Source organism: Arvicola amphibius, chromosome X (genome assembly GCF_903992535.2).
Source record: "Arvicola amphibius chromosome X, mArvAmp1.2, whole genome shotgun sequence".
In the NCBI taxonomy this organism is placed as follows: Eukaryota; Metazoa; Chordata; class Mammalia; order Rodentia; family Cricetidae; genus Arvicola; species Arvicola amphibius.
Window position 1 is genome coordinate 51,269,117 of NC_052065.1, and position 12,736 is coordinate 51,281,852.

General features: G+C 42.5%; 1 protein-coding gene across 1 annotated transcript in view; it reads left to right on the top strand.

Moving 5' to 3' along the window:
* Positions 1-1,244: 1,244 nt before the first annotated feature.
* Pcyt1b (phosphate cytidylyltransferase 1B, choline) overlaps positions 1,245-12,736 on the top strand; it is a 64,982-nt gene continuing 53,490 nt past the window's right edge. The window contains exon 1 of the mRNA XM_038317221.1: positions 1,245-1,361. Within this exon, the coding sequence (XP_038173149.1) occupies positions 1,245-1,361 (117 nt within the window). The remainder of the gene's footprint in view (positions 1,362-12,736) is intronic.

Consider the following 12,736-nt stretch of genomic DNA (forward strand, 5'->3'; position numbering starts at 1 on the left):
CCTTACTTATAAAGTGGCTATAATAATAGGATCTGCTTTGGGTTCTTACGAAGATTAAGGAAGATCTAAGTTAAGTACTTGGCACTGCATCTGTGCTTAATAAAAACTAGTGATTTTATTTCTTACTAATATTAAAACATAGCCTTTCACTAGAACAAATCCCTTTGCAAGTTCTGTCCTTTGAACATATGTCTTCAGCATGCTCCTCTTCAACTGACGCTCTAGGACAATGTAAACACTAAGGCATATCATTCTGTGGTTTGTCTCGGATTGCCATAGGCACTTGGAGAAGAGCAGGGTGCCTAGGAAAAGGGGCTTAAAACTGATCAAATGAGAGCATAGGTAGGTCCTATCCTATAGGGATGCTGGGTAAGTTCACTGAAGAACGAAGGACAGTAAGACTAAGAGGCAAAGAGAGGCTGAGGGAGGAAGAAAGGGCAGTCAGACCTGGGAGGCAGGCTGTCAAAGACAAGCTACCTCCTTCAAAGTTCCTCTTGTAGCAGCCCCAGGTAGAGACTCCACCGTTACGACAGGCTTTAGGCGTCTGCCAGCGTTCCTGTTTAATACAGTCCAAAAGGTGAACACTCAGGTGCCCTCGGTGAATTCCCTGAGAAACTCTCAGAGGCAGCTGGCAATTGGCCCAGTGGTTTGGGGCTTGGGGCTTTAAAGGGGCTGTCTTCAGAGTGACTCCTGTTTAGCAAATATTCTGACTATAACTGCATCGTACACTCATGCCAGGGACACCGTCAGCTATGCTCTTTAGCGAGGCATTTGGGGGCCCCTCAGGAAACAGCTTTGTCTTATCTAGGAAGTGCAGGGACAGAGACCTTCACAAGTGAATTCAATACAAAAAACAAAAGCAGCAAGTTCAGGCCCCGTGGGTACAGCAGGCCAGCCAATGGGCCCCGGCCGCTCCCAGGTGGAGTGGTACTATGATGACAGTAACCAACCAGCGCGCTCCATGCAAATGAGGATACTGTATCCGCACCAGACGCTCCAGAGCTGTCTGGTTGTTATAGTGATAAACTGAGGCCCTGCCTCTGGGCTTCTCTGAGAAAGAAAGGGGTGGTGTGTGTGTGTGGAGGGGGGGGGGTAACCTTTTTTCTCCCCCCCAGGGAAGACAAAAAAGAAGGGAAGAAGAAGGGGGATGGGTAGGGAAGAGAAAAATACGTGACAAAGAAAACATTCTCTGCCTGGGAGGAGACTCCCAGAGGGTGTAGAGCTGGAGGGAGCATTCACTGGCCATGCCAGTACTTACCACTGATGCTGAGTCAGAAACAGGTATCCCAAAATCCCTTTCCAATGAGCCTCCCTCAGAAACCATGGAGGAAATAGAGCACACATGCCCACAGCCTCGACTGGTAAGTAAAGACAAAGGATGGAAATGAATGCGTGGCTATGGCACAAAAGAGTTCCTTCTGTGCCCGCAGCCAGCGAGGAAAAAAACGATGCTTACAGGATTTTCATGTAAATGAGAATGGAGCGGCAGCCTAATCCTTCTCAGCTGTTTATACTTAGCTCCTATACCGGACACAGTTCTCAGCTTACAAGGCATTATTGTATTGGCTGGGTAGGAAACGGGCTTCTCGGGATATGTTGTGTTTTGGGGGTTTGGGGAGGAGAAAGAATGATCTTTTCTCCCCCTTGTAGGTGCATTGTCATCTAGAGGCAAAAATTCTACAGTACAGTTTTTAAAATGGTTTTTTTCTTCACAAACCTTGGACTGCTTCCCTGGTGAAGTTCTAAATTCTAGCTTGGGAATGATCTGTCCTCCTCGACTGTTTTTTTCTTTCTTTCTTCTCTTTTCTTTTTCTTCTTTTTATATCTAATGTCTGTTTTGGAAAAAATTAAAACGACATGGACGCACAACTCCCTCATTCCTTTGATATTTTCAAAATAAATAGTCCATCGAGGATGCATATAGAAATAATTGGGATTTAAAATAAAGCATGAACGTTTTCGGAGGGTACTGGAGATTTCTAGTCAGGCACTGGCAACCTGGAGACACTACATTTATTTAGAATGGGGTTGTATGCCTTTAAGAATGAAAGTACGGAAACGGTACGAGCTTCCTTCTCAGCAACTGCGGCCCCATTGATCAGCTTCTTTGCCACTGGTTCTGATCCCTTAGATAAATGGGGAAGTTTCTTTTCCAACACTTTAGCAAAGTAGCCTCAAGGAATTAAAAACATGTCAAATGGGTAGTGGGTTTCCTGTGGCTTGGAGTCCTATAGCAGTTGGGGAAACTGCTCTTTGAACCCCCAAATCCAAGACACACACAGGAGTTATCCTTTCTTCATTGATTCCCCCAAGTTAAAATGTAAAATGTTTTGATTGGCTGTGGAGTCTAGAGACTAGAGAGATGGTTTTTTAAAAGGATTTTTTTTTGATGTAGAATTTTCTGTGAGCCCCTCCCCTCCATAATCTGGGCTTATAGATTCCAATGCTAGCCCATTATGAAAGTGTTATTTCTTTAAATAAGGGTTTGAAGGCAGGCTTGGATCAACTTTCTGAAATCAGAAAAACAGGGGACGCTATAGCAGAGCAGTTTTTGTGTTTTGAAGCACGTGTTCTGGTAGTTTAGTATTAGCAGCTTCTTATCTCTCTATCCAGTGCCTGGATGGCATGTCTCCTGTAGCATCTGCACACTTATGCCATGTCAATTGTTATGATAAGTCGCTTACTAAAGGATTCCTCTGAGCCACTAAACAATTTACGCATTAGCACTGGGAAAAAAAATTGACCACTAAAGATCTGTTACAAAATCTCCCAGAATATGTATATATTATATAGACATATAAATATGTATTTAAGTAAATGCAGTACACAAACTTGCAACCATATATGTTTGAACAGAGAGGGAAGTGGAGAGAAATGCATGATCCAGGATCAGTTCTGCTCCTTCTTTTCTTCCCCTTTCATCTCTAAACTACTCTGCTCCGGGGTTTGCTGGCCTGAGAGAGGTGGGCACAGAGAATCAGGTTCAGTTTGCTTTTCCACGTTCTCTTTCCACAGCTTCTCTCAGGCGCCACATCTTCACCTTCCACCCTCTTTCAGAAACAAGGAATTGAGAGAATTCCTTCAGAGAATATAAGTGACTTCTTTTGACACATTGAAGGATCTCCGCTAGGTACTAAGCCCAGAACAATCTACCTGAAGAGTATAAGCTCATTCCTGTAGGACATACTCTTCAAGGGAGATAGAGTCTCTTCTGTCTTTTTGGTGGTGGGGGTGTGTGATGCAAACACAGCAGAGGTATGAGAGGCAGGTACCAAAACTGAGCTCTTGAAATAATTGTTTTGATCTACTTTGATAAAAAGTTTCCATGGGCTGCTGAAATTGACTGTTTAAATTCCAGCTTAAACTAAATTTTATGAAAATTCTTTTTACTTAGGAACAAACTTTGATCACTGTAGAGTTCATGTGTTATGTTCTTGTTTGCTGTTTTTGTTTTTCGAGATGGGGTTTCTCTGTATAACAGCCCTAGCTGTCCTGGAACTAGCTCTTGTAGACCAGGCTGGCCTCGAACTCACAAAGATCCGCCTGCCTCTGCCTCCCGAGTGCTGGGATTAAAAGCATGCACCACCACCGCCTGGCTAGTTTGCTATGTTCTACATTTTTATTTCATTATCACAACTAGCTTCCTTCGCCTGGGATTTTATTTCAGTAACTAAGGCGCATGCTACTTGATGAAGATTTTTGATGAGGATAAGGAGGAGAAGCGCAGTAAAATGGGAAACATTTCGTGTTACCTAGTTCTTTCTGTTGATCATGAAGCACTGCTAATAACTTTGTTATCCAAATGCTATCAAGTCTGTGTTTCTCCATTTACTCCATTCATCCATGACCCCTGATCAGATGTGGGTCACTCATGATACATCTGTCAACAGGGTGTGGATACTGAGTTGCGTTAAGTATCTTTGGAAAGTTCATGAATGATTTGAGGGAGGTCTGCTTAGGAATGAAACTCCATACTCAAATTCCCCAGTCATCAAAAGGAAGACAGAAGCTGGCATCTCCTGAATAAACAAGGCTTTAAAGGGATCCATATTATTTTAGGTGCAAATCTATAATGGTATTGATGCTATTGAATCATAATTCAAGGTGATTTTTTCCCCTTTTTTAAGATATGATTTCTCTGTGTAGCTTTGAAGCCTGTCCTGGAATTCACCCTGTAGACCAGGCAGGCCTCAAACTCACAGAGATCCACCTGTCTCTGCCTCCCAAGTGCTGGGATTAAAGGAGTGCGCCACCACCACCTAACTCAAGGTGAAATTTTTATGAAGGGAGAAACGCATAGTCTTCCAAGCTGCTTTAGTCCACATTGCAGAAAAAATCAAAAGGAAAAGACTAAAGAGAATAAATTAGCATTGCAAAGAAATTATAAAAGTAATCACCTAGCCAGGCAAGGTGGCGCACGCCTTTAATCCCAGCACTCGGGAGGCAGAGGCAGGCGGATCTCTGTGAGATTGAGGCCAGCCTGGTCTACAGAGCTAGTTCCAGGACAGGCTACAAAACTACAGAGAAACCCTGTCTCAAAAAACAAAAAAAAGTAATCACTGAAATTTATTTCACTTTTGTGGTAGTTTATATTTCAGTAGTATAACCTTATTGCCCTTATTACCATAGTATACAGTTGGAGATGTTTCTAAGAATTTTTCATTATTATATTTATTCTTCACTGGTTTTCTGTTCTTTAATGTTTTCTGCTAAAATATGATGTAAGGTGACTCAGAAGTTTGGACCTGAAGAAGAAAAACTGAGTGGCCTTAGGTGATATGATGTAACAACCGTCCCTGGAAACCTAACTCCTGAGGGAGGAGCACTTCTTTCAGGCAAGGACTGTCCTCAAGTCTCCCCAGGCCTCTGACTACGCCTAGACAAATCCTCTGGGGCCGGCAGGGGCTCTAGAAACTCTTCCTAACAAGGACCAGCTGTCCTAAAAGCTGTCTGCTTGAGGATTTAGTTAATGACCTTGGTCAAGTTCTTCCAGGGGTACATTCTGATGGCAGAAGGAAGCTGTAATTCTAGCCTGTAATAGTCACTTCCATGAAGAGGGATGTGGCACTGATCAGCTTAGAAGGCTTTGGAAATAAAAAAAAATGGCTGGTTCAATATGCCACATTTGCAGGAGTTCATTTGGGGTTTTACTTCAAAGTGGAGTAGTGCCAAGAGACTGCTGTCTTGCAGAAGGTGCATTATGTCAGTTGGGATGTAGATACTCACCCACTGGTACTCAAAAAGATGACTGGTCTTCCAGCTACCAGCACATTTCCCTCACTAGCATCATCATCTATTTAGCAACTTAGAGTAGCATGCATTTAAGAGCAAGAGGCTTTCAATGTGCTGTATTGGTGGAAATAAATGACCATAAGCTTCCTTGGTTATTTACTCTGGCCAACTGGAATTCTGCCCAAGGTTATAGTTAGACATCTTCCTTCTGGATGCCTGTACAAATGCAACATCCATTTCTTACAGATAGATAATAGTCAGGTGTATTATCCATGAAATCAATGAATTTATTCCTCTCACTATTCTTCCAAGCACCCATTTGTCTAATGCTAAATCCCTTATGGGAAAAAAAAGCTTAAGTCAGATAAAAGATCAGTATTTTGCTTTATTTTGGCGTTTGGGCGTATAGAAATCGCAAGGATGCATAGGTCATCATTCAGACAGCTGGGAGTTAAGGTATCCAAATAATACAGGACTTTAGAAAGTAACTGGGAGAAACCTCAATCCCTTACCAAGCAGCTTCGCAGCCAGTCAAGGGCCGACAACTTCTAAATACAGCAATTTACCAGGTGATGTGGAGAGAAAAGTGACTCCAGGTCCCCACTTAATAGAAGACAGTAGTCTGGTATGGGAATGCATGCCAGGATGCTGAAATCCCTTAAAAGAACATGTTTTGTAAGTGTGACTTCAATATATTAAGCTCTCTTTTAAAAAAAATTTGAAGATGAATTTTATAGTGTTCTGCCTGCATGTGTCCTTACAGACCAGAAGGGGGCACCAAATCTCATTACAGGTGGTTGTGAGTCACCATGTGGGTGCTGGAAATTGAACTCAAGGCCTCTGGAAGAGCAGTCCCATGCTTTTATCCTCTGAGCCATGCCTGCAGCCCTTGGTTGGGCTTTCTTAAAAGCTATATTTTATCCATTGAGCAGTACTTCCTAGCAGGGAAGACTCTATTAACCTTATCCCCAAGTTAAGAAAAGTCCCACCATTGGAGGGAAAGATTTTATTTCCTGATTCTCTTTTATACAAGCCTTATATATTTTGGGACAAGAAAGGAAATAGTCTGGAACTAAGACAATGACTCAGTTGGTAAAGAGCTTGTTTTGCAAACATGAAGACCTGAGTTTGATACCTAGCACCCATGTAAAAGCTAGGCATGGTAGCACACATCTATAATCCCAGCACTGGGAAGGTGGAGGCAGGAGGATCTCCCAGACTTGCTGGCTAGCCAATTTTGCTGAATTGGTAATCTTCAGGTTTGGTAAGAGACTCTATCTCAAAATACAATGTGAAGGGCAATTGAGGAGGACACCCAATGTTAATATCTGGTGTACCATACCTACAAGTGTACCCTCACATGCGGCTCAGTCTATTTGTTAGGGTCTCATTGACCTGTTGTGAGTGGCACACACCAGCCTTTAGAGCAGTTCTATCCAATAGAGACACAAATCAAGTCACATATATAATTTAATCTAGCAGTCACAGTTTAAAAACTAAAATCAATTGTAAAACTATATCTTATTTAATGTCCTATATCATTACTATTATGTCAAAATGCCACCCATATAAAATTATTTGCATATATTTGTGTGCATATGATGTATGTGTGTGTGCATGAGCTGGCACATGTGATGGCAGAGATGTGCCACCACATCTAGCATTCACATGGGTTCTGGGGATCTGAACTCAGGCCACCAGGCTTGGGTAACATGCACTCTTACCCACTGAGGCATTTGCTACTGTTTATTCATGCAAGGTCTAAAATCCAGTACACTTAAGATACATCTCAATTCAGAATAGAGTTTCAGGGGCACAGTGGCTGCATATAGCTTTAGAGGAAATTCAAACACCTTTTTGCCTAGTCCAGTTCATGATGAGCTCTGAGAATTCACAATAATAAGTACTTTTTATAGTGTACAGTTCATGTAGGGCTGGGACTGTAGCTCGGTGATAGACCACTTGCCTAGCATCCATGAGGACCTAGGTCCAACCCCAGTACTACCAAAAAAGAGAAAGCTTTGGTGTTTAATACACACATACATACATATAGCCAGAAGAAAAGTTGAACACCACCTCCCATTTTGTACTCTTGTATTTTCTGTGTTAACATATTCTGTTTCAGTTAGTAGGCTATTGCAGTAATTTAGATGAGAGCTAAGGAGTTTGAGGTTATGGGGGTAAGTGGGGAAAGAGAACTGGACAGAATTGGGAGATATCAAAGAGACAAATGCATCAGGATTTGCTAATTTAGTCTGAGAGTCGGGCAGGGTCAAGGAAGACTAGTTTTCCTAGCTCCAGCAAGCAGGTACCATCACTGCAGGGGAGCATCAGAAAGGAGGAGTGTGTGGCTGATGGGAAAGACACCACGGGGATTCCCACTTACTATTATCTAGTGAGTGTTTGCGGAGCTCCAGGGAGACTTTTAAACTGAAGGCAGGGATTGTAGAAGCTGCATAGAAGAGATGGACATCTAATTGAGAACAGTGAAAGTGGGTCACCTTCTGGATTTCGAAGGAAGTGGATTGAAATAATTATCAGGAAAGATGCCTCAGGATAATACTAATGGTGGGTGACTCACTCCTGTAATACCAGCACTTGGAGGCTAAGGTGGTGTCCTGGCTAGATTTATGCCAACTTGACCGAAATAGAAGTCATTTGGGGAGAAGGACTCTCAGTTAAGAAATGCCTCCAAAAGATTTGCTTTGGACTAGGCTTGATGGTGCATGCCTTTAAATCCCAACACTTGGGAGGTAGAGGAACTCTGTGAGTTCAAGGCCAACCTGTTCTACAGAGCAAGTTCCAGGACAGCTAGGTCTGTTACACAGAGAAACCCTGTCTTTTTGACAACAAAAACAAAAACAAAAAAACCAGAAACCAGCCAACTAACCAAACAATAACACAAAATCCAAATCTAACCAAACCCAATCATTGGTCACCCTAGATAGCCCTGTGACAAGGCTAACTCTAGGGGTTTGTCTTAGTCAGGGTTACTATTGCTGGGGTGAAACACCCTGACCACAAGCAACTTGGGGAGGAAAGGGTTGATTTGGCTCCCATATCCCAGGTCACAGTGTGTTGCGGGAAGCCAAAGCAGGACTCTGGAGGCAGGTGTTAAGGCAAAAGTCATGGAGGAGAGCTGCTTCCTGGCTTGTTCAGCCTGGTTTTTTATAGAACCCAGGCCCACCAGTCAAGGAGTGTCCCAATTGACAATGGGATGAACCCTCCCTCATAAATCACTAACTAAGAAAACAAACTAGGCCCCTCTACATCAGTCAATCAAGAAAATACACCACAGAGTTGCACACAGCCCAGTCTTCTGGAGGCATTTTCTCAATTGAGGTTTCTTCTTCTCAGATGACTAGCTTGTGTCAGTCAGGCTGACAGAAAACCAGCCAGCATAGAATCAATGCACACTAAAACATCCTTGTCTGTTCTTGGGAAGAACAGAAGAGCTGCAATTAAATCTACTAGAATATTCCTAATTCTTGCCTGTGTGTACATGAAATATGGCTAAATTTAATCTAATTTTACCCTCAAATCTTTCCATGCCAGAAGCCCAAGGAAGACATTTAAAGAGCCAACAGAGAAAGGATTATGGAAAGGAAAGAGAAATATATTGCTTAAATGACTGAGAGATCAGGGTATCAAGGGGAGGGTAAGTTCCCAGAGAGAACATCCCAAGTCAGCAGAGAGATCAAATGAGGTGAAAAGACAGAGGGAAGAATTTCACATCGGATTCAGGAAACGGTCAGTGGTTATGTTTTGGTAAAGCCCTGTGAGTAGAGGGCAGACAGCAGGCATTAGGCTAAGGACACTTTAGAGGAAGGGGATGCTTAACTGAGAGCGAAAGCAAATAGAATCCGTAGTGTCCAGAGGAGGGAAAACGAGAGTTTAGAATCAACAGAGACTATTTTCCTTTCTTCTTTCTTTCACTCCTTCCATCTATCTTTCCTTTCTTCTGGTTTTCTTTCCTTCCATTCACCCAAGATGCCAAAGGTTTTGATTGGGTCATTCTTTTAAGATGACAGAACTTGTACTTAAATGTAAATCGGGAAGGGGCAGTGGGAGAGGGAGAAGGTGAAGGTGGCAGAGACAACAATGGATGTTATTCCCCTGAGCCTCAAGAGGTCAGGCACCCACGCAATATAGAAAATTTGGCTTCAGGTAGGAAAAGAATGTTTGGGCTCAATTAAGTTATGAGAAAGAATAGAGAAAATTGTAGGTCCCTCTTATCTGATAGCATCTCTAAAGGGAGAGGGAACGTAATAGTGGCTTGGTTCTGGCAGGTGCAAAAGTATCATTCTGTAGTATTCTGGGATGTGGGGTCCTGTCACAGAGTGTTTCAGAGGTTGTCGGACAGGTAGACATGGCTGGAGAGACAGGTCATTTGGTAAAATACTTACCACACAGGCATGAAGATCTGCATTTGATCCAGAAATTGGGCACAGCGGCACAAGCCTATGATCCCAGCTCTGTGGAGGGAGAAGCTCTCTGGGACTGTCCTTCCAATCTAGCCAATTAAACAAGCTCTAAGAGCAGAGTGAGACTCTGTCTCAAAACCAAACCAACGAACCAACAAACCAGCCAACTAAGCAAACAAACAAACAAACAAAACCAAGTGGAGAATGATTAAGTAGGACGCCTGAAATCAACCTTTGATTTTCATACATGTGTGTGCGCGCACACACACACACACACACACACACACAGAGACGGGAAAGGGTATGTTGGTTTTTGATAAGGCAGAATGATGAGAGCAAGCCTGGTCCTTCATGGCCTCCGGAGCTCCGTGAGCTGCCAACAAGATGAACCTAGGATTAGCCAGAGGGAGCTGGACTGGCCCACAGTGAAAGAGCTGCGGGCTGGTGAAGCTAAAACCTAGTCTCCACTCACTGAAGCCTGCTGTGTCATTAGGTCACAGTTTTGTCCTGCAATTATTGTGTGGATCCAAGCAAATCACTTTTCTTCTAGCAGCCCAGAGGAGGGAAATAGGCAACTGTTTGCTGTGGAGTGGGAGCCACTGTGGTAGGTGTGTTTGACTTGATGCTCCATTTGGGGCCAAGATAGGATGAATAATCTCATGGTAAGACACACTGGCTAAATAAGTGTAAGAAATATTCACAAAGTACTTTGAAATTGTACATTAATCTTGCACAAACCACTTCTGATTTCTGCTTTTTGTCTCAGGTGCCTCCTCAAAAGATTGAATGTATTCCAAATTGTATTTGTTATATTCTATTCATTGTTTAAAGAAAGCTATGTTGAATCTTCTCTTCATGTGAACAATAACCTCCTAATTTACCTGTTTCATAATACTGAAGTTTGAAACATTGGCTTTCTTCGAGGCTTGGCAGTATCACATTGAATTGGAGGAGCTTTCTTAACAGAGGCTGTCCATCTAAGTTCAGTGCTTGGGGTTAAAATCCAGCAACAGGAAAAGCAATAGTCTAAGTTCCTGTGTCTTTAGCTAAAGCCCGAGCAAAGCTTCTCAGTGACTCATAGGGAAATATGCATAGAAAAAGAATTATTTCCTCTGATCACAGGGGGCATGATGAAAAGGAGAAAAGGAGGAAGGAAGGAACCAGCTAAGGCATTGCAAGCCGGGCCTATTTTCTTCCAATAATCTCCCAGGTAACAGCGTCTACCTTGCTAGGGTCTGATTACCCGTTGCTGGCCTCAGAGCATAGTATTATTGTTTTAACATTCCTACCTTCCTCTTTAGCCCAGCATGAACTGGGTTATAAGGGAGGCTGGAGAAGCTGACCCTGCTTGGGGAAAGACAGTTTAGCACTCAATGATCTTGAAGGCGGACTTGAAAACACAGTGATTAGAAAATAAAGCAGTGAGCCCTGGTAGTGTAAGCCTGTGTAATAATGTGCAGGGCCACACAGGGTTAGCCTATTGAGCGGGATTCATTTTCATATAATCTTCTCCCTCCAGCCAAAGTCTTTGACTTGGTGTTTTTGTTTTCCACTCCGTAATTCATGCGTGCTGAACCTGACATCAGTGTAAAAGGACGCTGAGGGTTATTTAAATGGGCATTTAAGAAAAATAACAACAGCAATAATAGGTTAATAGAAACATCATGAATGATGTGTAGAGCTTATTGCCAAATGAATGATGTTGAAAGCACATTCCTAGGACACACAGGTTTCTATGCTTCATCTCTAGCATGCCTAATAGTGACTGTAGGCACAGTCACATAATAAAGTGTATTGTAGCACCAAATTGTTTAGTTATAAGGTAATTGTTCTATACTGGTTCCAGGCTGGCGGTCTTACTCATTTTTCTCTGTAGGTGATGGAGAAATGGCCATTCATAGTCACACATAGTCACAACTATATTGGGCACTGTGTTGAATGCCCTATATGTGTTCAACACATTTAAACAGGCCACAGACTCATAGAATAAGAACTACCATTCCCCACATTATAAGAAAATCAAGGAAAAAAATCCCAAACACTAGATACTAACAGATTAAGCAAGGATTTCAAATTAGATCTGCCTGACTTCTAAGCTACATATACGTCTCAAACCAGTGCGTGGTGAGTTACCTGCTCGAGCCCCCAAGGCTTCAGAAACAACGTGTTTGGCTGTAGTTGGAAGAATGCTGTATTTAACCCTTCCATGACACATTTTTAATTTTCAGGACTGGGGGTGGAAAACAAATCTGATATCTAGACTTTGCAGTACAATTAGAAATTCAAAGTGAGTACTAGTTTTTTGCAATGCTGGAGAATGAGCTCGGGCCTTTTCATTTGAAACATGTGGTCTATCACTGAGCTACATCCCAGTACCAAAGGAAAGACTTTGACCCAGTAATTCCTCTCCAAAGAAACTTGTACAGATGACCACACCCCCACCACACACACAACTCCCTAGTATGTTTTACCCAAATGCTCAGTAGAAACGGTCTGGTAAATATGTTCTAGTATATCTGTATGATAATGAGAAAGAAGCACAGACAATCACCAGCCAGAATGCAGCTAAATCTCACAAGTCAGACATGATGTAATATGTAGCACATAGTCTCCTTTCCATAAAATACAAAGGACGATGGACAGACAGCTCACCAGTGATGTTAGAAGTCAGTATAGTAGGAGCGGCATGGGATAGATTGACAGTAAAGGCTTAGAGGGGAAAACCAAAGAGCACTCATTTGTTAAGGCTGTCTAATCCTCCCCACATCCACCTGTCTCTACAGGAATTCTGCTTAAATCTGTCTCCTTCCCTCCCACAGTCTCCCAGGACGGAACCCTGGGGGCAACATTTTGAGGGCTAATAGAGGAAGATTTCCATAAGGAAGACAGAATGATATTTCTCATATAGATGAGTGATCAGGAGCCAAGGACAACACCATCACCTCATTGATAATTCCATTGTTTCCCCATAAAATCATAAATTAGCTTTGGCTAATTTATTTTAATTTTTGCACAGTCTGTCTTCTTTGGAGCATATTTGTCCACTGCTTAGAAAAACACTTTTATTATTAAAATTCAAT